A 25147-nucleotide genomic window follows, 5' to 3' on the forward strand; every position below is an offset into this window, starting at 1 on the left:
ACGATTAATCACCCCAAATAATCGAGTAATCGTCAAACTGAGAGAAATAATTAGTTAGACTAATATTTTCATTTGCTAGAAAGTCAACTGGAATCAAAAAAAGTATTCATTCCGTCTGAAAATCAATTATTATCTTTTACGCTCCCCTAAACCCGTAAACGAAGCTTAATTCGCGTTGACTGCATTGAGCTTCACTTGCGTTTTTAGGGGAGCGTCAAAGATAATGATCGAATTTCAGGATAAAACTGCCGTTTGTTTTTTTCACTATAATCGATGTGAATTATTCATTCGCTTCGATTATTGGTTGCGCAGTATTCGTTCGATTAATAATCGATTTCTGTAGGAAGTATTCGATTAATCGATTAATCGAATGATAATCGGGGATCACTACGTTGACTGTTTAATTTCCAGACAGATGCTCACTACAGAGATGTCACCTTCCGTTTGTAAACAATTGTATTGCGGTATCTAATTTTTGTTTGTAAAATTATAACATCGATTATGAAGCAAATGTGCAGATTGTGTCTGCAGGACGGTCCCGACTTGGGAATCTTAGGAGATGATACGGCTAGTGGCAATGAAGATGATACAAATGCAGCTGATTGTTTGGTCCAGCTCATACTCCGATATCTATCCATTCGGGTGAGTTCATACTAAGATTCTTTTCAACATGATACAAATTAAATATTTAGCCCATTGGTTGCTATCAGTGATTTCATTGTGTAAATGAGACTTAGTTTATGTATCCTTAACTCTCTTGAACAGAACTGTCCACTGATTTTTCAAATTGTCCATGGATCAAAGACGAACAGATTTATCTCGTTTGAAACAAATCTTTAACTTCAACAGATAAATGATGGATCTCATTCTCACGAACGCATCGGAAAATTTTTACTTGTTTAGGCTCTCAGTAGCTTTAATGAGAATTGACCGTCACCATAAACCAGCCTCTCTTGCTTCATTTTCTAATCACGACAGATGCGGGTATCAAAACAAAAGATTCTATTTCAATTGTGTTACCTTTCCGACTTTGTATGGTTTCCGAAGTTGGGTGGAACGAAATTGGACGTGATAGGGGAAGGGTAATAAGGACGTACACCCTAAGTAAATGTTGACTTTCGTGAATTTCCCAAAAAAATATATGTATAGGAATCTCTCCACAAATTGATAGTCTAGGTCTCTTTTTATAATAACAATAGCTGACCCAGCAGTGTGCTCCCGTGGCCGAGTGGTTAGCGTTATAACTAACATGCCGGGTGTTCGGGTTCGATTCCCGTTCTGGTCGGGGAAATTTTTCGTCAAAGAAATTTCCTCCGACTTGCACTGTGATCACGCGTATTCTAGAGCTTGCCATTCAGAATGCATTCAAGGCGTGTTATTTGGCATAGAAATCTCAACTAAGTACTAATAAAAATGACGCAAGTAATACTACGTTGAAACGGCGAAGTTCCTCTAGGAACGTTAGTGCCATTGAAGAAGAAGAAGAAGAAGCTGACCCAGCAAACTTCGTATATATAGATTTGTTTTTGAGGCAGAATTTTTGAAGAATGAATGTGCCCGGCATCTTTGAAAAAACAAGATTGAGTCGGGAAGAGACGGACACTAGGCGGGATAGATGGACGCCGGGGGTGGGAAAGATGGACATTAATTGAAAATTCAAGTGAATGTACTCGATAAGTTTTGGAGGTCTTCAAATATGCCTTAAAAATAATCTAACAAAAAGGTTAGACTATAATCACCTAGAAGGGCCTCTAATTTTTCTCATTTTTTCATGTCTAAAATAGCTTCCGGCATTCGGATTACGTTTTTAAAAACGCCCTGCTGATTCGTCCATGATATGTGGTTACACTGGCAAACGTAGTTAGTGGGCATCTGTTAATAAAAGAAGGAGCAGATATTCAAATTGTTTTCAAAACGAAATGTTTGTCTTTCGTCGGTGGAGTCTTAGGCCGAGGACATAATGAGCACGATGCGATGCGGGCTCGTTTGCGGGAAAGCTCTTTCGTTCACGAATGCGGAAATCAAATGCAAACCGCCCGGACATGACATAGGCTGATGTCACATTAGGCGGATTCGCCGCCGCGGATATCGCGACGGGCTTTTTTTCTTGATATAAATTCGTTTTCAAAACCATTCCGCTCTGTGTGACATGGCTCATTCACAATACACCAGGTGTATGGCACGATTATCGCTATCTCACTCTACCTACCGTCATCGCATATCTCACTATCCCTCTGCTATGAAAGTTCATCATCGACATCACGATATGTCAGATGGTGGTAAATTGGTAATTCGCGATGGTGTCGACGTCTGGTGGCGACTTCAAATTCACGAAGCCGGTTTTTAAATTTTAAAATTTGAATGAAAATTTTCGCATCATGTTATTTAACTACTTGAAACACGTATTTCTGACTTGCATTCAACCATATGACTATACAATTCCAAAATTGTTGCTGATTTTTTTCATTATAATATAAAATTGTCTTCATAAACAATTTTCGTATGAGACTTGTTCATCACCTGCAAACAAAAATGTTTTTAATTCAAATAGAATACTAATTTGATATGGAAAAGCTAATTTTCATTCATAATTTTAATTTTGAAAACGTTCATTCCGACTGAAAATCAGCTATTCGCTGATGTCGCTGATGTTCGCTGAAGGTTGATGTCACATTAGGCGGATTCCGCGAGTAAAACCGCAGCGGAGGATCTACAGTGTATTGTGAATGAGCCATGTCACACAGAGCGGGGCGGTTTTGAAAGCGAATTCATATCGAGAAAAAAACCGTCGCGATATCCGCGGCGGCGAATCCGCCTAATGTGATATCAGCCTTACTCGCGGAATCCGCGGCGGTGAATCCGCCTAATGTGACATCAGCCTAACACATCAAAAAACGCGCGATCTGACGCGATCAGTATGTCATAGCACGCGATGAGCTCCAATTCATCGCTCCACATCGCATTGCATCGCACGTATACTGTGGCATGTAAGCGCAGCCAATTGGGCGATGGACCCAAGTTTTTCCGTCCGAGCCGATGAGGTTTACCTTCGTCTCATCCGACCGCAGTATATTTCGCCACTGCTTTTCCTTCTACGGACCGATCCAATCTAAGTGGTCTTTCGCGAACTTCAGCCGCATATTCAGATCCATCGGAGTCAGCATCGGGACTTCCGGGGGCTTTATCGCCTAGCCCCTGCTCCGGGAACTCACGGACAAATTCAGTTCGTCCCAGGTCTACAAAATACAAAAATCGATCGAAACAACACTCGAAAAAGCCGAAACGAGGAATTGGTCCTAAATTTTGTAGCGTCATTTTAGTTGTTAAGTATGCTTCAAATGCATTTTTTAATGAATGACCTTTTTAACTACAGAAATTGATATTTTTACAATCGAAATTTTTTTCGGTGCCAAATAACTTCAAAATGCATGAAACGTCGAGATCTGGTGTCATCTCGAAAATAATTGGCCAAAAATCGACCTCTTGTGGCTTAGCCTGAGTGGCAATAAAGGTATGGAAATAAATAATTATCGATGCCAACCATGTACATTTTGTTTATTGGCCCAAAAAAATGGCCTGTGCAAGATTTTAGCTAAATCGGACATGATTTATGGGCGCCGCAAAGCACTCAAAGTTTTGATTTTTTGGCCGCTCAGGCTAAGTCCCGAAAGGTCGATTTTCGGCTAAAATTTTGATTTCGGGATACCGTGAAGTATCCATATACCGCTCAGCTAAGACAATATTGAACGTTTTTGTACTCTAAGAATTACTGCTCACGCGCATATAATGTTCTTGAATGTGCTACTTGTTTAGTATTCGTTCCACTACTTATAAACATACGGATGAGAGCGTTGCTGTATCCATACCACCTATGATGATGAACAATATTTTGCACCTTTTGGTCCTAATTCCAACCGGCAAAAACATAATTTTCCTAATTCCGTTGATTGGTGTTCCTAATTCCAATAATCAAATTGTTATAATAATGAATCGTTTTGAATAATAGATTTGATGCTTCACTGGATTTCTCAATAAGACCCGATTAATTAACAGCATCAGGATCTAACGGATATAATCAACATCACCGGAAACTTTTGATCAATGTCGATTGTATGTTCGTCATTCTATTTTGAGTCTGTGACTTTTTAGTGGTCGGAAATAGCCGACGTCCAGCAGCTAAGTGATTTAAGTGGAATTTTCTTCTTCTTCTTCTTTTTGGCTTTAAGAGGGTTTAAACTTTTCAGTTCATTCGCCTCTAGGGGAAGTGGAATTTTGTGGAAGACAAACCAGTATTATGTTTTTTTTCGTGCATAGCAGCATCTTTTCATAAGAGACATGTGACTTATGTCCATTTTGAAAGAGAGTAATAGGGAACGATATTTTCTGCTGGACAAGCCGAGGGTGAAAAACATCCTTAAAAAACAGGAACAATCCGAAACATCCAACCCGATTCCGTTCTTGCTGCGGCCCAATTTTCGGCCAATCTCTGCCAGATCTTTTTTGGAATCCAGGATTTGTGCGGATATAGCATCAATGTTGCCGCCAACTGCACGGTTGTGTTTCCACAATAATTCTCGATATCGTTCACGATCGGTGTTAATTACTTTTGTCTGGAGGTTTTTTTTTGGCCGGAACCAGCTATCTGTTCTGTTCCGGAAATTTCAACACATTGGACAGCGCTTCTTCCTCTAAATACTCATGAATTTCGTGAAATAAGCTCCTGATTTGTTGCTTGAAAACAACTGCACGATGCTTACGCTTGGTCCCCATTTTAATATTCTTGGATGACGTTTCATGAACCATTTACCCTTTTTCAATGGATTGAAACGAACTGATTTTCTACGCTACGCTACTCTTAACAGTAATCTCTTTATTCCCACGGGAAATTCAGCTTTTCCTTTTGCTAACAGCCATTCAACTATTCGTCCTCCATCGGGAACGGTTGCTTTTCCAGGACGTGATCTGGAATACTTTCCCAAGACCTTCTCGCGCAGCGTTGATTTTCGCACGGGAAATCCGGTTCTCAACATTTCCACAGCGTCTGCTATTTTCGACCTATCCTATTGCATACGTTTCTGACCAGCGTTTGTTTTATTCATCACAATATAGCAAATGAGATCTGTTGGGTGGAATAAGAAACAAGTAGAAATATGCGTATCCTTGTTCCAGCCATGTTCATTTTGGTTATAACTTATCGAATGCGACGAACGATATTGGCTGAAATTTATACAGTGAGGCGTAACTAATAGCACTTGGTTGCCAATTTTTCGCATAGTTATAGTTTTGAGAGTGTACAATGAGTGCGAATGAATGTATGGGAAAAAAATCGACCCTAAAATTTCAAAAATTTACCCTATACAAAATGTTCACGTCCTCGAAAAAACACGCTATGCCAAATATCAGCTCAATCGGACTTGAGGAAGAGTGACGCAAAGCGGTCAAAGTTTGAGTTTTTTGAAAATAGAAAAATCACCCAAGGGGGGAATAAAGGAAATCGGGGTTTTCGAAAAAAAATGTTGATGCCAAATGTCTTGAAATTGCATGGAGCGTCGAGGTTTAGTGTCATTTCAAATTTTTTCTTTTGTCGAAAATCGACACTCTGGGACTTAGTTTTTTTCGGAATACGAGACGAAACGTATGTTTTTGGGTACCAATAAAAATAGTTATCTAGATTTTTTTTTTAGGGGGGTCTCCGTAGCCACATTGGTTGCGCGTTCGCTTAGTAAGCGATCGATCGTGAGTTCAAAACTCAGGGCCCTCATTGACCATCTTTGTGTTGTTACAGAATAGCTACGTCCACGCAACAATCATCAGCGATGGAGATCGATCCACGGTCGAAATAAGATCGATTCATCCATACAACTGCTCTGCTCTGCCAGACACATCGGGCTACTGTTCTATAAATAACTCAACAATGATCAAACAACTGTCTCCGCTGTCCGGTGGTCCAACTGGATAATGGAAGAACAGAAAAGAATACCCTTACGCCTAAATGGCTACTGTGTGAATGTACCATATGTAATGGTATAGAAGGAATACTGGCGAATGGCAACTGTGTAATGTGCTAATTATAGATATGATAACCATGTGACATGTACACGATTAAAATTCGGCTCTGTTACAGCTAAAATGCTAATGAGCCTTAAATAAATAAATGGGATAAAAAAAAAATCTAGATTTTTATTCGGAAATTGCTGCGAAATGTTGATTTGCACGATAATATACCCTATGCAAAATATTAGCTCATTCGAACATCATTCATTAGTGTCACAGACGTTAAAATTTGAGTTTTTTGAAAACCGAAAAATCACCGGAAAACGGGGGTTTACAATTTTTTTTGATGCCAAATGTCTTAAAATTGCATGACACGTCGAGATTTACAGTTATTTAAAAACACGTTATTTAAAAACACAATTGTCAAAAATTGACTTTTCAGATGGAAAAACGACTAAGTGCCGAAATTTTTTTTTTTTACATTTTTTTTTCGAGATAACAGTAAATCTCGACGAGTAATGCAATTTTAAGACATTTGGCATCAACTTTTTTTTTTTTAAATCCACCAACACCACCAGATCTCGACGTTTCATGCATTTTGAAGAAATTTGGCATAAAAATATTTCTTTTAAGTCCCGATTTCTTTTCAGATTTTCGAGGGTCAAAAATCAAAACTTTGAGCGTTTTGAGGCACCCCTAAATCATGCCCGATTAAGTTGAAATTTTGCACAGGTCATTTTCAGGGCCAATAAACAAAATGCACATGGTCGGTTTTTGAAATTTGACACGACCATTTTCGCTGCCACCCTAATATATATATTAGGGTGGCAATGGATGTATGAGAAAAATCTCATCGTCGAATTTCAAAAACCGACCATGTGCATTTTGTTTATTGGTCCAAAAAAATTATCTGTGCAAAGTTTCAGCTCGATCGGACATGATTTAGGGTGCCTCAAAGCACTCAAAGTAGTCATTTGGCATCGAAAAAAAAAACGATTTTCTAAATTTTCTTTACTTAGATTTTCGAGGATGAAATAATCAAAACTTTAATGCTTTGATGCACCCCTGAATCATGTCCGATTGAGCTGAAATTTTGCACATGTCATTTTTTTGGACAAAATGTACATGGTCGGTTCTTTAAATTCGATAATTATTTTTTTTCCATACCTTCATTGCCTCTCATTTCGATTTTCGGCCAAAAATTTGTTTTCGAGAGGACATCAGATATCGACGTTTCATGAATTTTTAAGTTATTTGGCATCGAAAAAAAAATCGATTTTTCAAATTTCCTTGGAAGATTTTCAAGGATCAATAAATCAAAACTTTGAGCGCTTTGAGGCACCCCTAAATCATGTCCGATCGAGCTGAAACTTTGCACAGATCATTTTTTGGACCAATAAACAAAATGTACATTACAGTGCCAATGGATGTATGGGAAAAAGTGACCCTGACCCCTTCATTTACTAGTGTCGCACGGCGGTCATGTCCGATCGAGCTGAAACTTTGCACAGATCATTTTTTTGGACCAATAAACAAAATGTACATTACAGTGCCAATGGATGTATGGGAAAAAGTGACCCTGACCCCTTCATTTACTAGTGTCGCACGGCGGTCAAAGTTTGAGTTTTTTGAAAACCGAAAAATCACCCAATCAAAATCAAAGCAAATCGGGGTTTTCGAAAAAAAAATTTGATGCCAAATGTCTTCAAATTGCATGAAACATCGAGATCTACTGTCATCTCAATTTTTTTTTGTCAAAAAATCGACGTTCTTGGACTTTGTCGTTTTTTGGAATACGAGGCAAAACGTATGGTTCAGGGTGCCAATGAAAATCATAATATCGATTTTTCATACGGGACTCCCTGCGAAATGTTAATTTGCACGATAAAATACCCTCTGCAAAGTATTAGTCCATTCGGACTTCATTTACTATTGTCGCAGATTCAAGTTTTCTGAAAACCGAAAATCACCCAAGGGGGGAAATGGGGGTTTTCAAAAAAAAAAAAGTTGATGCCAAATGTCTTAGAATCGCATGAAACGTCGAGATTTACTATTACATCGAAAAAAAAAATTTTCGTCAAAAATCGACTTTTCAGACAAAAACGACCATGCGCCGAAAAGTCAATTTTCGACAAAAAAAATTTTTTCGAGCAATTCGGGCAATTCTAAGACATTTGGCATCAAAAAATTTGTTTTGAAAAGCCCGATTTCCTTTACTCCTTGGTTGATTTTTCGGTTTTCAGAAAACTTAAATTTTTACATCGGCGACAATAGTAAATAAAGTCCGAATAAACTAATATATGCAACGGGTATTTTATCGTGCAAATTAACATTTCGCATGGAGTCCTGTATGGAAAATCGATATGACGATTTTCATCGGCACCCTAAATCATACGTTTTGCCTCGTATTGCGAAAAACGACAACGTCCCAGAGCGTGGATTTTTTGACAAAAATTTTTTTTTGAGATGACAGTAGATCTCGACGTTTCATGCAATTTGAAGACATTTGGCATCCTCCCCCCTTGGGTTATTTTTCGGTTTTCAAAAAATATATAGGAGGTTGTGTCCAAGATACGACCGCATTGTTGACGTAGAACTACGCTGTTATTTTATATAAGTCGCTCGTTTATACCTTGGGATATTATTCTATAATGCTGTGAAATTTTAGAAACAACTGCTTAGTAGAATAATCTCTGAAGTGGTTTTTTCGTTGTAGAATCAGTTGAGGATAATTGATTCATGATTCATTCTTGCCCTCGCAAAACAATACACTAGCTGATCGTATGTCGCAATTTATTTCATGGCAATGCATTGGAAATTTACCTCGAACGCTATTCCGGTGGCCTTTTTCGCAATTGACATAGACTCGGCTACAGTCGATTATATACATGTTACACCAGCACCATTATTCCACATCTCATAACTACATCAATATATCTTTGCCACCACATGGAAACAACAACAATGACAATACTTGCAAGTATCAAATATCATGCTACATGTTATTTAGCATTGCTTCAAAGGAATCGCACTTCTAGGCATCGTTCGTAAAAAGGTAAACCAAGCGCCAAACAAGCATTCGCCATAGCATGCATACAGAGCCATACATTGGTGGCTTGAAACTACTAGGAATATAAAACACTTCTCATCAGTTTGCGCTATTCTCAAAAGAAACGCTCCTGTTTATATTGGTGGCCTCGAAAAAAAGTTGCATTACTTTCTCATGCTCGAGAGAAGCGCAGCTGTCACCCTAAGTGGAGGAAGTTTTGTTACTGGCAAGCGAAACCTAATCACATACAAAATTCCAGAACGACATATTCTTTCTTGGTGACTATACAAGCGAAATAAACTCTTTTTGTTAATAACAACCTCGAAAACAGTAGCAATGCTTCATTATGATCAATATTAGCGCAAATGCAATCCTAGTTGAAGGCAGTTTTGCGACTGGCACGCGAACCCAAATAACTTATAACATTCCAGTAAGACATTCAAGATGCTTGGTATTCCCCAAATAATTTTTTGGTGCACCAAAGGCACCAACGAAGCCCTTATGGTGACGGAAAACAAACAATGTTAACTGCTTGGAAAAAGCCTGAATTATGCCACACAGCTTGTACTCTGCTGTAACACCCATCGATGCGAATTCGCTGATGTGTTTGTCAAGAGCGAGGAGAGCTTGATTTTGGTTGCTGCCTGGGTAACAGCGTTTACATTTTCGACCGACGCGCCGAAATCGCCTACTTCGCTGTGGTTCGATGCGGTGTCACACTCGCGAAGGCACTCACTGCACCAGCATCGCGTGCATCATTAAATGACGCTTGCCTCGAAATTTTATTGCCCCTGGCAATGCGTTCGTTTTTCGCAGGGCTCGACCTGTCTTCCTCTTCTTCTTGCTCATCACACACTACGTGAAGCGTCCAATTTATGACGCGGAAAGAAAAACACACCATACGAATAACGCGCGAAAAACGAACAGAAAAAGCAAACGACGATATCCAAGTTGGATTACCACTGGTGGGGTCCAATCTTAGATCGAAGCGCAGCGAAAGCAAAGTGAACTGGATTGCTCAACAGTCCGATGCCGAATGAAAGTTTGCCTCAGCGAGATCCACTGTTTATACTCAAGGCAAATATTCCCCTTCATTCTTCTACTTTTCCTTTGTTCACGGCGACTTCAAATCCTACGATTTCCCCTTCGTTGGTCGTCGATAAGTTGCTCGTTATAGACAGCTCTGTTTGGGAAAGCACACAAATGGACAGAACAAATGTATGGAAAAATGGAAACGCCCAAAGTTTCCATGAATTTTAACCATTTACAAACCAGGGGATTCTAATGTATAGCATATTAAACAAATCTTAGGGTGCTCATACACTGTTTGACCGAAGCCAAATATTTGACTCTTTTTGACAGATAGAATTTGGTCAACGTGTACAGATCAAATATATTCTACACAAAACTCGACAAGCAAATATTAAATTATTGGATGCCTAAAATATTTTTTCAGTCTGTTCTTCGAACCTATCGGTACATGGTTAGGTTACCTTGAATATTTCAGTTGATTTTTTCCATGGTCGGTGTTTGATGTTGTTTACTACTGTTGAAAATTGAAGAGTGGCAAACAAAATAGTGTTTGTACAAATATCAAATCAAACCTTATCTGTCAAAAAATAACAAATATTTGACCTCCGGGCAAACAGTGTACGGCCACCTTTAGGGAATTTCCGATTCGTTTGGCATGTAAATCGCTAAAATCCGTTCGCGGCAAAAATAGTTATTAACGTTAACTTTATTTCATAAAAACGTGACCTGTTTTCTGATTTGGCACCCTTAATGAAAGACGTAGTTCTACGTCAAAACTCCAACTTTGACCGCTGTGCGACACTAGTAAATGAAGTCCGATTGAGTTGATATTTTGCATAGGGTAGTTTTTCGTGAGAATCAACATTTTTAATCAAATTCGCTTTGAAAATTCGAGATGGTTATTTTCATTGGCACTCTAATGTACATGGTCGGTTTTTGAAATTTGACATGACCATTTTCGCTGCCACCCTAATATATATATATATATATATATATATATATATATATATATATATATATATATATATATATATATATATATATATATATATATACCTAAAAGCTCTGTACTGTTAAATTCGTCGGTCATCTGGAATGCGTAATTTCATCTGAGATGAGCAAACCCATTTAATCTGCCATAAGAGCCGTTGCATGCTAATACTGCTAGAACTCCTACTCCTACTCCTACTTATGGTTCAAATGAACCAATGCAGAATATGTCTCGTTTTTTCAATAGGTGTTACCACGTCTTCAATTTAAATATGTCGCATGAAACAAATATACAGTAGAACCCCGATTATCCGCGAAATAGTCTGGCTAGGTCACCGCGAATAACGATAATCGAGGATAACGCGATATATGACTAAAAATTAGGTGTAAACACGAAATAAAGATATTTCAGCATGAAAACTATGTTTTATCAATACAGAAAACATTAAAATATTCATCTGCAAGGTCGTGCGCACCAGTGGTCAGATAATATGAAAGCTATGACCAAACCAAAAGAACAAGCACCTACGTCTCACTGATAAATTTTGGGAAGCTTTATAGAACTACTATGGAACTTGCTTTCGCGGATAATCCCCACCGCGGATAATCCCCACCGCGGATCATCCGCTCGCGGATAATCGAGGTTCCACTGTATATAGATTTACACGTGTTTTTTGTTAATTTATGCCACTCTATTTGTTCTATTATCATCATTGGGGCACAATTTTACCTGTTGACTAAATAAACAAACAACGATTTTGCGTAACATATATTACACAAAATCGATGTAAGTCTGATGAAGTTCTTCATTACTTGCATAACTTTCAATTCCGTAGACTGACCCCTTATATAGAATTTTGATATAGGGGGTAATTCAACGGAATTGAAAGTTATGCAAGTAATGAAGATCTTCAACAGACTTACAACGATTCTAAGAAATCAAGGACAGAGTCCTATATCAAAGGCATAAAAACTACATTTCCTACTTAATTGTGATCACTTTCAACCTCTTTGCAGATCGTAAAACATGAATCCACCGCAAATGCCATGATATGCTGCTCCTGTCGAATGTCGGTAGAAGAATGGCATACGTTCCGTGAGTCATGTATGAGGAATGATGAAGTTTATCAGCGAGTTATTTCACGCTCGATCACGAGCAGCGCAACGTTCGACAAAACCACCCTCACTGATGAAGATAGCAGGGCTGTGATATTGAAAAACGAACCTAGCTACATCGACGCCAAACCAGCAGAGAACGATGACGCAGATTTTGAGCAGATGCATTATAAAGATGAACAACTTTCGAACAGTTGCTGTGATGATAACTATGAGATTGACAAATCGGACGACAAACAAATGGATAACGATGACGACGATGATTGTCCTGATTTTGAAGAGATTGAATTCGATGAAGTGTCAGACAGTTCCAGCGACGACGAGTATGTAGTGAAGAGCACTGTATTTTCAACACGGAACAAAGTGAACAAGATAAATACTACACTCGAAATAATACCACTGAAAAAACGCGGTGGTTCCAGAATTCAAACGAAAAACACAAAAGATACTGATATTCCTGGCTTGAATCAAGAAGCTCCAACGCTTGATAAATCACAGGAAATAGTTGCCAAAAAAGTTTCGAGTAGAATCCGAATCAGCCCAGTAAAAGTAAGCAAGAAACGAGGTAGACCCAAGGAAGCAATAAGAAATGCAAAACGTGCTGAGGTCTGTACTATTTGTGGGAAATGTATTAAAAATATGACTGAGCACATGAGAATACACAATAATGAAAAAAGGTATTCCGATAGCGTTATATATTTATAATACGACCCAAAAAACATTCAATGATCTGTTTTATAGGCACCAGTGTCCGTACTGCTCGAAGGCGTTTGTAAGTACTTCCAATTATAATTCCCACGTAAACATCCACACTCGTGCTAAAATGTATAAATGTGATCTCTGTGATAAGCAATATGCAATGCTCAACAGCCTGAAGCAACACCGAATAACGCACTTCAAGGAACGTATATACGTATGTCCTGTATGTGGGAAGGCATACTACCAGCCAACCGGTTTGGCTAGACATAAACGAACCCATTATGAGGAACCTAAAATTAAATGTTCTGCCTGCGATAAAATGTTCATGACGAAGTATATTTGTTCATTCAAAAGTCCTAGAATATTAACAGTATTGCTTCTTTCTTTCGCAGTGCGGATCTTCGAAAACATTTCACCAAACATTTGGACGAAAAACCGTTCAGCTGTGAGATATGCAGTCGGGCTTTTAGCCGGAAAGACAATCTTCGTACTCACATGAAAACCCACCGAGGGATTACGCCAACATCCAGAAAAGCTTCCGCGAATACGAAATCATCCAAAACCACCGGAAACAATACTCCCGAGACGACTGCCATAACTGAGTGAAGGATTTCTTTTTCGTTCGTGCAAATCAATCAATCGGTCCTCCGATGTATATTTGTTACATCTGTCCATTTAATTTCGAATATAGATATCTATTAAGCAACGACTTGTTTGGTTTTCTTATTACATCAATCTTAAATCGTTAGTTCAGTTCCGGTTTTGGTTAACATCAAGTTCACTTCATAGGACTCAACAGCTAGATTCTCCACAACGAGAAATCTACATTTAGTGTTTCCTCGTCTATTTCAATTCGGTCGGCAATATTTGCGAAGACTTATCAAACTGTTCGTGCGCAAAGGTAACAACAGCTGCTGTGTTTTATACAACGAATGGACAACAACAGAACATGCTGGAACCGTAAGCCGCCGTAATGCTATGAAATTAAATACTAATAGTTACACAAAAACGCTTCCCGTGGGATCGTTTTCTAACGATGGCGCCGATCAACGCTCAAAACAAACAGTATATTCTAACATTTTACTAACCGCGCTTGATTGTGACTTCAAATTCCATCTAAACAAAATATGCCATCACTGTCCTCATTGGTGTATGGTTTGTTTGAACATAGAAATCTTACTTACACGGGTGCCGTTGACTATAACGCGCGAGGTATGTGGTCTGAAAGTATAAAAAATTCGAAAAAATAATCAATCCGTGATGTAGGCTGTGTTGATATGAAATTATGTGCAAAACAATTAGAAGAAATGATCTGATGAATTAGAATTAACATTGTCAATCATTAGTAATAATCGTAATCAATGACCATTCGATGTTCTGTGTCATTCCCACGTATCAAAACTTAATGGGACTATGTCACGACAGCATTTTTCCTTCTTCCACACGTAGTTGGATCTGATTAGCATGCGGGCTGTGTACTTTCATTCTCGCTGTTGTATTCCGCCTTGTTTCATTCAAACAATTTGAAATGGTTGGTTTGCGTGTCATTTACGAAAGTTATTGCTACCGATTGATTGAGTTTCTGATGCGCTATCAGTTGAGACACAAATACAATCCAGCATAGGGCAGTTAAACTGATTCACAACCGACAAGCACGGATGTATTGTTTCGCTGGATGAATCAGTGAAATATACAAACTGTCCGCCGCCAACCGATAGATAAATGAAATCGTTGGCACTTCATTCTTCAATACCGAAAGGCAATAAAGATAGCGGCTATCTCATGAGTTTTAAGCTGTTCACATGAGACATCAACGAGTCACCAACCAAAAGTGTGGATTTCTTTTAAAAACTTTTGAACGACAAATTACTAATCTATATTATTTGTATGATAACGTTTTCCCTGGAAACTTGGACTGGTGAATGTACTTTTATGTTTCTTTGAATTCATTTTATATTCAACTTGTTTTGTGTATCTCCTATATCTTTCAGGACTCATCCAAATAATTTTCTTTCCTCATAGTTACACATTCCATCTGCCCTGTGATTGTTGGGCTGTCTCTCTTGTCTCTATTCTCTCTCACTATCTTCTCTCACTCTCTCTCTTTCTCTATCTTCTCTCCCTCTCTCTCTCTCTCTCTCTCTCTTTCTCTATCTTCTCTCACTCTCTCTCTCTCTCTCCCTCTCCTTTCCTTTCCCTCTCTCTCTCTCCCTCTCCTTTCCTTTCCCTCTCTCCTCTCTTTCTGCCTTCTTTTTCATCTTCACTTTTTTCTTCTCTTTCACTTTTCTCTATCTCTCTCTTTTTCTTCTTTTTCTCTCTTCTCTCTCTTTTCTCTCCTTTTTCTTCTATCATCTGATAACAAGATTAATGTCATGTGCTGTCCAGCTCAATCCCCAAACTATGGTCGATTGACTAGGCCGAACAAAAATGCAGGAATCTTACTGTATTGTTTTTATATGAATGAACATATAGGGGAAGTGAGGGTAAGACAGACATTTAAAGAAAATCTTCAATTGTATCTTTGGAAACTCATGTTTCCCAAAACTTGAAAGCAGTTTCTTACAATTCAATAAACTATTTTTTGAAATATCGGTCAAATGTTTTTTTTTTACTGAAATTAAAACAGACCAAAAAGTTGAACTTTTTTTCGATGCGAGTGATATGGACATACAGTGTCGGACAACAGAATAGGACCACAGCTCAATCCAAAACAGAAAGTGACAAAACTTTGAGAAAAAAAATTCCATTTAAGATCATCAAACCATTTACAAATTGTAAATTCCATTCTTCGAAGAAATTAAAATCATCCGTAGTTAAACCAATTGTCCTTTATTTAAAAATGCGTTTTAAGCATACTTACTGACTAAAATAACGCGACATAAAATAGGACCGCTTTAGAATTCATGATAAAAAAAATTTAAAAGAAAGGAAATTCATACCGTGATCGATTTGCAGGGTTAGTACTTGGTGGTATAACCCTTATTACGCATCACTTCTCGCACCCGGTTCGGCATCGACTCCACCAGCTTTTGGCACGTTCTCAGCGGGATAGCGTACCACACCGCCTGGATTCTCTCCCACAGCTGCTGCTTGTTTTTTGATTTTTCGGTGTACACCTTACGTTTAACTATTTCCCATAGGTTCTCTATGGGATTGAGATCAGGGGACTGTGCTGGCCACTCCATAACGTCTACCTTATTATCCTGGAACCACTTTTTAACCGTTTTAGCGGTATGTTTGGGGTCGTTGTCCTGCTGGAACTGCCACTTTAGGGGCATCTCCCACTCGGCGTGTGGCAGCATTACTTCCCGAAGTATCTGGGCGTAGAGATGCTGGTCCATAATCCGGTCTATCCAGTACAAGGGACCCACCCCGTACCAAGAAAAGCACCCACACACCATGATGTTACCTCCTCCATGTTTGAATGTTTTATTTGTATACTGGGGCATATACGCACAGCCGAGTGGGCGATGGACCCAACTCTTTCCGTCCGAGCCGATGAGGTTCACTTTGGTCTCATCCGACCACAGCACATTTCTCCATAGTTTCTCCTTTTCCGGGTCCATCGCCCGGATTATGGACCAGCATCTCTACGCCCAGATACTTCGGGAAGTAATGCTGCCACACGCCGAGTGGGAGATGCCCCTAAAGTGGCAGTTCCAGCAGGACAACGACCCCAAACATACCGCTAAAACGGTTAAAAAGTGGTTCCAGGATAATAAGGTAGACGTTATGGAGTGGCCAGCACAGTCCCCTGATCTCAATCCCATAGAGAACCTATGGGAAATAGTTAAACGTAAGGTGTACACCGAAAAATCAAAAAACAAGCAGCAGCTGTGGGAGAGAATCCAGGCGGTGTGGTACGCTATCCCGCTGAGAACGTGCCAAAAGCTGGTGGAGTCGATGCCGAACCGGGTGCGAGAAGTGATGCGTAATAAGGGTTATACCACCAAGTACTAACCCTGCAAATCGATCACGGTATGAATTTCCTTTTTTTTTAATTTTTTTTACCATGAATTCTAAAGCGGTCCTATTTTATGTCGCGTTATTTTAGTCAGTAAGTATGCTTAAAACGCATTTTTAAATAAAGGACAATTGGTTTAACTACGGATGATTTTGATTTCTTCGAAGAATGGAATTTACAATTTGTAAATGGTTTGATGCACTTAAATGGAATTTTTTTTCTCAAAGTTTTGTCACTTTCTGTTTTGGATTGAGCTGTGGTCCTATTCTATTGTCCGAAACTGTATAGTGGGGGGAGTATGGACATGTTTGTAATATATGGAGCGTAGGAGTTTATTGCTCGTGAGAGGAATAATTTTATTCAACCAAGATCGGACCTCATCACGAATGTCCGTGAAATGATGAAGAAATCGTGTTAATCCACCTAGAAGTGATATTATGCTTTTCAGCAGTATAAACGGACAGAGCCTCAACTATTTTGCTTCTGGTTCCAATAAGCTTCTAGACAGTCCACCTTCGGCGATTTGATTTCCATTTATAGACGCAGGGCATTCCTTAAGAATAGAATAAACAGCTTTTTCGCAGTCCATCTCACTCCTACTGGCAATTGTCCGTTTCACCCCACCAGTACAATTATTTCAATAATTTGCTCACTAATGAATTTACTTTTCCGTACATACCTAATATGGCTTCTCTGTTAACTCACAAATTGAAATATAACCATCGACGAATTGAATTTTGAAATTAAACCACTCCAAATGCTTAATTTCGAAGCCGCAAAAATTACATCTACACGCGGAATCATGTTTGATTTTCGGTTTTTGTGTCCCTTCTCCACCTTTGATCAGTTTTCATTGTCATAGGGTGGTGTAAATATCATAGAATAGCATGAAGAAGGAGTTCTCATTAACAGAAATTTGAATTCCTTATGTAACTATACAAATCAACCATCTGTCCATCTAACCCCCCATTTCCGTCTTACCCGCGCCTCCCCCACTGACTGCTAGCAAGTTTTTTTGAGTCTGTTATGGAGATGATAAACGAAAATTTTAGTTTAGGTTTGTTCGCCATTATCCACGGCTGTCATACGGGTTTTAGCCATCTACAAAAAGTACTAACAATAAATGTCCATAAATGCAAAACTAGTTCCTTACAACAAAGCCTCGAAAAAAAATTAACAATGTTGTATATATATATATATATATATATATATATATATATATATATATATATAGAATTAATTCATTAAAAAGACATGCATTCCGAGCAAAAGAAATAGTAAACTCTATATGATAATATTCCTAACGTTCGCCTTCTCATCGTAGTATTACTCGCGCCATTTTTACGATAAACAGGATCGGCGCGAGGAAGCATACATTCACTTGCGAGACGCTATCATGAGCAAAGCCGACACAGCCTTTGCTATTGTCGGGTCAAAACGCAATGTATTGACATGATATTACAGTGTGAAACACAGGAAACACAGCTCAGTGGGAAAAAATTCCCTTCGACTTGCATGTTTTGACAAAGCGAATTCCCCCAGGCACATTGATTTTGAAGTCCGTGTTAGGGAAGGTGGGAACAAAAATAACCCCTACTTGCATGTATATTTGCAAAGCGGATTTCCATAGGTACATCGATTTTGAAGTCTGTGTTAAGGAAACCGTAAATCGGACCAATCAAAACTTGGCAGTTAGAGCGTTTATATAACGCTTGACATTTTACAGTTATTCAATTGTTCATCTCATGAAAAATAACATGTTATTAATTGTGGTAGACGCGTATATTTCCTATCAATTGATGCAAACATCTTTCTGATGTAATGTATAACATATCAAACAAGTCTTAAAGAATTTCCGATTTGATATGTATGCAAATCCTGAGAATTCGTTCACAGTGAAAATAGTTATTAACGTTAAATTTATTTAATAAAAACGTGACCTGTTTTCTGATTTGGCACCCTCCCTGAAAGACGTAGTTCTACGTCAAAAAGTGAAGTTAGGATGAGGAGTATGTCTTTCATATATTGAAAGGACATCGAGTAGCAATTCTCATTTGAATTTTAGCAATTTAAAATTGTTTTCGGGTCTACCAATAAATAAGATAAAGAGTAAATTGTTCCACGAATTCGGATGAAGCTTACTGGAACCACTCGTGTTGAATAAGATAATGCCGTCCGAAATTATCCGATGTAAAACAGTTTACTCGGGGATGTTTTGTGTTTTGTTACAGGATGCGTTTCGATGGAGAATTTAAAAGAGTGCAGCTGTTCACCAAATCCGACATTTATGCTTTAATCAACACTCAGTTACAATTCATCCGAAACTGGAATTGAGCAGACGAGTAAGGCCTTGTTCGCACTGCAGCGGGGCGTCAGCGTGACTTGGGCGGGGCGTGTGTAATGCTTACGATTAATCGTGTGTGTTCTTACCGATGTGTTCACACCAAGCTGACGTGTCGTGAGCGTGGTTTTGACGTGTGGCTGGCGTGCAAACGAAAACACTTCACGCCTGCAATATTTGTACTTCTCCACTTCTCTCTAGCATATGTTTGTTTGTAGTAGTGACATATTTTTTTTTGTTTTTTTTTAATTTATTAGGTTTTTCACCCCCCCGAGCTGCTAGCCGGATACCTCCAACGATGTTGGAATATTGAAAAATAAACCAATTTTCATTCTTTCATTCAAAAACACACATTGACACACAACATGGCCTAAAGTAAACATCGTCAAGAAGCATTGACCCTTGATGCTTGAAGATAAAAGACTAGTGATTAAAAGGATACCGGATATCCGGGCAGCTTCGAGACCGGTTAGCAAATACAAAATTGAGAGAAAAGGCATGTGGAAATGGAGTAAATAAAGTGTTAAATGTAAGAAAGAAATAAACACATTTTGAATAAAAATTTTGAACGAGTATGGAATTTTCGTTTAGAATAAGTACTCAATCCTATTTAATAGTGTATCATGTTTTCTACAAGGAATTTAGAACAGTTTTATTCTGATAATGGCTTTATATTATTATAAATGGGTTTTTGTGAGTGTATCGAGATATTTCGAATACTGGCCGAGTAAAAGTAAGAGTTACATGCAATCAGCAATCAATTATTTTCATTGAAATTGAGAACTAACTTAAAACTGTCTTCAGGAATGGTAATCTGAGAGGGGATACACTTACTTCACCAAAAATCGAAATTATTATGATTGGCGACAAATTCATTAATTTGAAGACTCGACAACTGTTACGCTTGGTGGAGAAATGCGTTGGGCTTTTATATCTTCGAGGTGATTCCTGCATCAAAAAAGTATTTGGATAAGGACGTGACTGCACAGAGAACACCGAACTTACTTCGTATGACAACAAATTTAAGCGCTGGAGAGTTCGTTTCAACTACTTAAAAGAGGATGATCAAAATTATCTGACTGCAACCCTTTTAGACCCGAGTTTCGGGTCAGACCATTTAGGTGTTCTCGAACGTTAACAAACAGTCAAAATGCATTTAAACCAATGTCATCTCACAAAAAATTCTTGATACGAATCTTCTGAGAATAACAACTCATTGCCGTCTTCAACGAAACGTTAAACGAAACGAAAGCGATGGAGCTGAATGAAACTTTGATTATACGAGTTGATAATAATTTTGACATGTCAGTGATTATTTTCAAACACATGTGAATGATGTGTATATGCTATTGTGTTATAATTTATCTTAAGTTAATAAAAAAATTTTTTCAATATCCGGTATCCGGCCGGATAGAGTCACCATAGAAAACTAGTATACCGTTTTCAAGCTTTTACGGGGTAATTTTTTACATTTTTGCAAAACCTCGCAGTTTTTTGAGACTATTTCTCTAACAAAAAAAAAAAGAAAAACTTCAACTTTGGCGCTTACGTCACTTTGTAAGATTTCGGCAGTATAGATATCAGATTTCCATTTTTCAATCTCTGATGAATTCATGATATCATAACATCACGTTCATGAAACAAACTGGATTTTTCTAGTATACCAACACAACTGCACGCCCCCGATTGCATGGCGTTATCTTTTAACCGCGAGTCGGTATCATACGAATTAGTCTCAACAATTTAGAAGCATATCGCAAAGGAAAAGCTAAAGATAAATTGCATATTTACCTGTTTCAAAATCAAGATTCAAGTCCTCGTGCCTTTCGCTTGATCCTGGCGTACGGTCCGATGGCAGGGTCCGTGATGAAGTCGTATAGGACCCTCGTCCAGGAGGTATGCTGCGGGATGGTATCGTAAAACTCCGGAGCGATTCGTTTAACCTCCGGCAGTAAACGGCCCGGGACAGCCGGGAAATCATGATGTTCATTGTGATAGCCCACGTTGAAGGTTATCCAATTCAGCGGTCCATAGTAGGAGTAGGTCTCGAAGCCCTTAGCAAACATGTAGTGTTCGGAGATGAAGTGTCCCGCGACTGGATGCAATCCCATAGCCAGCAGCGACCCAATTACTAAATAAACCATAACTTTCCAGCCAAAGAAATATACGACGATTGTGTTGAATATCAGCTGAATAACGCCGTTCACCAGCTCCAGCCTCTGGGGTGGTTTAGGGTTCACGATCAAGGGCCGGAAAATGTAAAATAGTGGCTGCAAGCACACCCAGATAAACTTTCCGAATGTGTTACAGAACAATTTCGCCTCTATTAGCGTAGGCAAATCGGTGTCGATCACTTCATCTCCCTGGTATCGATGGTGCTCCAGATGGTACTTCTTGAAGCTCACCGACATTGGCAATCCGATGGGAAGATTGCAGAAAAATCCAAACAATCGATTGGCCATCGGCCTAGAGTGACCAAACGCTAAATTGTGGGCGATTTCATGACAAGCCAACATCAGGGAATGATTGATGACACCACCGAACAAATACGCCACTAGGAAAATCATTTTCCACGACTGATCCTTCATCACGAATAGCATTGCGAACTGCGAGAGCACCATAGCACTGGCAACCCATTTGAATTGGGGATCGTATCCAAAAAGCTTTTTTATCTGAGGATATTTCTGCAGAATAATCTTCCGTCGGCTCGCGTGAGGCTCCTCTGTGTAAGTCCACTCGAAATCGGTCCTGGATACGCGCTGTCCCATGATCATCAAGCCAGGCTGATACAATAAAAGTTCAAAAATACTCAAAGTTCCTCAATAGGAGCGAACTTGACCTCAAGACGTACCGCACATCCAAATTAAATATTGGACAAAAAACTACGCCCGGCTGATGCTAATTGCTACGATAGTCATACTAGACAAACAACGATGAGTGAATTTTCTCTGCTGTTTGACTTCTGCCGGATAAGCACACAAACACAATTTTATTCCGGGGTATGTCATGTAGTTTACCCACACTGTGGCCTCATCGAAGCCCAGAATAATATTCGGTATCTAGTGCATGTGTATGGTAAATGACTAAACGACTAAAATGAAATTGCTCGCATGAATGAAAAGAAAGTCGAATCCGCGTTGACGGCATTGAGCTTCGTATTACGAAATGGGAAGTAGGCATGACAATATGTGTTTGCAGAAGAAATGAACACACTTTTCAAATAAAAATTATGAATGAAAATTATTTTTCCCAAATCAAATTAGTACTCTATGTAATTGAAAATCACTTTTGCTTGCAAGTCACTTTGCTAAAATTGTATCTAAAGATAATTTTATATTATAATGGCAAGTTTTGGTGAGAATGACTGAAAGTTCATAGAAAATAGTTTAAATTAGTTTCAAAACACGGCAAGAAGTTTCAGAATAACGGCAAGGGAAAATTTTCATACAAATTTTAGCAATTTTAAACTGCCTCAGAGCTGACTAATCTGATAGAGAATAGTTGGTCTCATACAAACTAATAACGTATCCAGATGTCGACACAATTCCACCGTCAACGCGAACCGAAGTAGAGAATTCTTGCATAACTTTTGAAAAGGTCCAATGTAACATTTTCGTCAACTCGAGAAAAACGAAGTTGAAGACCCAAACATTATTCCGCGAATTGTCTTAAAATATTCCGATCTTTATCGCTACTTTCACCACTAGCAGTCAAGAATAACTCTGAAAAACCAATCGTAACTGTTGTTCTGTGATTTAAGATTAAAGTTGAAGACTAGGAGTGAAAAATGTTACATTGGACGTTTTGTCTACCCGCATTTGCACATTGGACATATTATGTTGCACAACAAAAATTTGAAACTAACTTCTAAGCAACAATCCAAATAACAGCATTTCACTCTAAAGACGAATTATTATTGTTATCACTCGTCGAATTGCATTGAAATCGGTAACAACAGCTGTAAGAAACAAAAACTCAAAACGACCGAAGTACGACTTCGTATTGTTTTGACTGCTTTGTTACTTCGGACGTTTCGGGCGTCGGAGGAAAGAGGCGTCTGAAGTAACAGCCGGGCGCTTCAAATCCGATTCTGTACATTGGATATTTTTTGCATCGGCGATAAAAAGATGAAGAAGATAGATACGTGAACAATTGTTTTTGTAATGCATTCAATGATTGAAAACTAATAGCGTGCATCCATTAACTCGATTTGTTTACATTTGTTACATAGGACCTTTTCAAAAGTTACGCGAGAATTGTTTTTGACATTTGTTGAAGAGCACGGCTTAAGCGGACCTTACACGGTCAAATTTATTGACAATATGATGACATTTGAGAGCATAATGACAGCTGAACATGGCCGACAACGCAGAAATCCGGATTTTCTGATTTTCGGGCATCAATATCGTGACATTTCATATGGATAAATGATGATGACGTTTTACCTCACGGACTTCCAGACTGAGTTGCCAGATTTGCAAGCGGACATTTAATGTTTGTTAGTCTTTTTTGCGATTGCAATTAAAATTCATAAACTTCTGAAATTGTAGGAATCATAAATGAAACCTTTTGGTTTGGAAAACTGATACAGTAATTTACATTTAATGCGACATGCCGCGGAACCACTCAGTGTCGCATTCGAGGCGATTTGACCTGTAATTGGACATTGAAGATGAGAGTGGTACAGCGTCGACGTCTGGCGGCGAATTTCAATGTGGGGCCATAATTTGGGCCCGAACTCGATGTTTACAAAAATGTCTAACTAAACGTGTCGCATACAGGTCTGCCCAATTAGAAAAATGTCGCATTAAATGTAAATTACTGTACCTAAAATAGCAAAATACAGTACTTTTCGCGATACAAATCGAAACCTCAAAGTAAACTGACAATGTGATGGTGAGAGAGTGAATGTCATTTTTTGCGCTAGCGAGCGGGGTCTAAGTTGTGTGTTTCTTCACACTCCGCTATAAAATTTGGAGAATGAGAAGATCTGGGAAAATCACAGGTGAAAAAAAATCTCGTGTTAATTGAAGTTACAGTAGAATCCCGATTATCCACGAATAGTCGGGATGATGTTTAAACATAGAAACTATATTTTATAAATACAGAAATAGATACAGATACAGATAATCGAGGTACAGATACAGATACAGATAATCAGGGTTCTACTGTCATAGTCTTATTTATCGAATAAAAACATTTGCTTGCAGATAATATATTTTATATTTTCGCAATCTAAAATAATCTGGCATCCCTGAAACTGAAAGGATCAGTCTGTATTTGTGAAGCGAGTATTATGATGTGTTTTTGAGAAGGAAAAACGAGTTTTAAAGTGTAAATTATTAATGAAAATTAACTTTTCCAAATCAAATTAGTATTCTATGTGAATGCAAATCACTTTTTTTCTGCAAGTGGTGAGAAAATCTCATACAAAAATTGTATCTGAAACTGACGTTATATAATAATAATAAATTTTAGTAGGAATATCTGAAAATTCATAGAAAATAGGTTAAGTTAGAGTTAGGACTACGCGCTTCAACTAATTAAATAATACCAAGTAGATATTTTCATTCAAATTTTACCAATTGAAAATTGCCTTTTAGCCTTCTAATCTGATGGAGAATAGTTTGGATCCCAAACACGAATGTCGCCACTAGCCATCGCGGATATTTTCGTTGTCTCGGATTGAGGGCGATATTGACCGTGTAAGGTGGCAAAATATTGATTGAGGTTAGATCGGATGTCGAAAGCCTAGCTGTCACGATATTGAAGACACTTATTGTCAATCAGTTTGATCGTGTAAGGTGCCCATTACAGAGACAAGGCTAGCTACTCCGTATCAGTCATTTTTTAGTGACGTCATCTGAGTCGTTGAAGTAAACAATGTGTTCTTATTTTTTATTTTTCGTGCTTTGTAAGTTTGTGCGTTGATAATATAGTTGATTATATTTAACACCATGAA

The 25147-nt window shown here is 38.4% G+C and overlaps 2 protein-coding genes across 3 annotated transcripts; one reads left to right on the forward strand and one right to left on the reverse strand.

Moving 5' to 3' along the window:
• Window positions 1–420: 420 nt before the first annotated feature.
• Window positions 421–13589, forward strand: LOC129767992 (zinc finger protein 189-like). 2 transcript variants are annotated; one of them, XM_055769333.1, is made up of 5 exons: window positions 421–642; window positions 12083–12858; window positions 12923–12953; window positions 13032–13213; window positions 13273–13589. In XM_055769333.1, exons 1-5 carry the CDS (start codon window positions 502–504, stop codon window positions 13484–13486), a joined length of 1344 nt encoding a protein of 447 aa, XP_055625308.1. In that variant the 5' UTR covers window positions 421–501; the 3' UTR covers window positions 13487–13589. The 2 variants fall into 2 exon arrangements, with proteins under 2 accessions (XP_055625308.1, XP_055625307.1); XM_055769332.1 differs by having other exon boundaries at window positions 12923–13213.
• LOC129767994 (sphingolipid delta(4)-desaturase DES1) lies at window positions 13575–22284 on the reverse strand. Its single transcript, XM_055769335.1, has 3 exons — window positions 22037–22284; window positions 20977–21968; window positions 13575–14101 (listed from the first exon to the last, which is right to left on the reverse strand). The coding sequence occupies exon 2, from the start codon at window positions 21957–21959 to the stop codon at window positions 20988–20990; it is 972 nt and encodes a 323-aa protein (XP_055625310.1). The 5' UTR covers window positions 21960–21968; window positions 22037–22284; the 3' UTR covers window positions 13575–14101; window positions 20977–20987.
• Between the last annotated feature and the right edge of the window lie 2863 nt (window positions 22285–25147).

Source organism: Toxorhynchites rutilus, chromosome 2 (genome assembly GCF_029784135.1).
Source record: "Toxorhynchites rutilus septentrionalis strain SRP chromosome 2, ASM2978413v1, whole genome shotgun sequence".
In the NCBI taxonomy this organism is placed as follows: Eukaryota; Metazoa; Arthropoda; class Insecta; order Diptera; family Culicidae; genus Toxorhynchites; species Toxorhynchites rutilus.

Bases quoted from the DNA above. Each gene is read 5' to 3' on its own strand.
- LOC129767994 (XM_055769335.1), bottom strand. From the start codon at position 21,959: ATGATCATGGGACAGCGCGTATCCAGGACCGATTTCGAGTGGACTTAC.
- LOC129767992 (XM_055769332.1), top strand. From the start codon at position 502: ATGAAGCAAATGTGCAGATTGTGTCTGCAGGACGGTCCCGACTTGGGA. The intron at 643-12,082 runs GTGAGTTCATAC...ACCTCTTTGCAG, and splicing joins TCCGATATCTATCCATTCGG to ATCGTAAAACATGAATCCAC. The intron at 12,859-12,922 runs GTATTCCGATAG...TCTGTTTTATAG, and splicing joins ATACACAATAATGAAAAAAG to GCACCAGTGTCCGTACTGCT.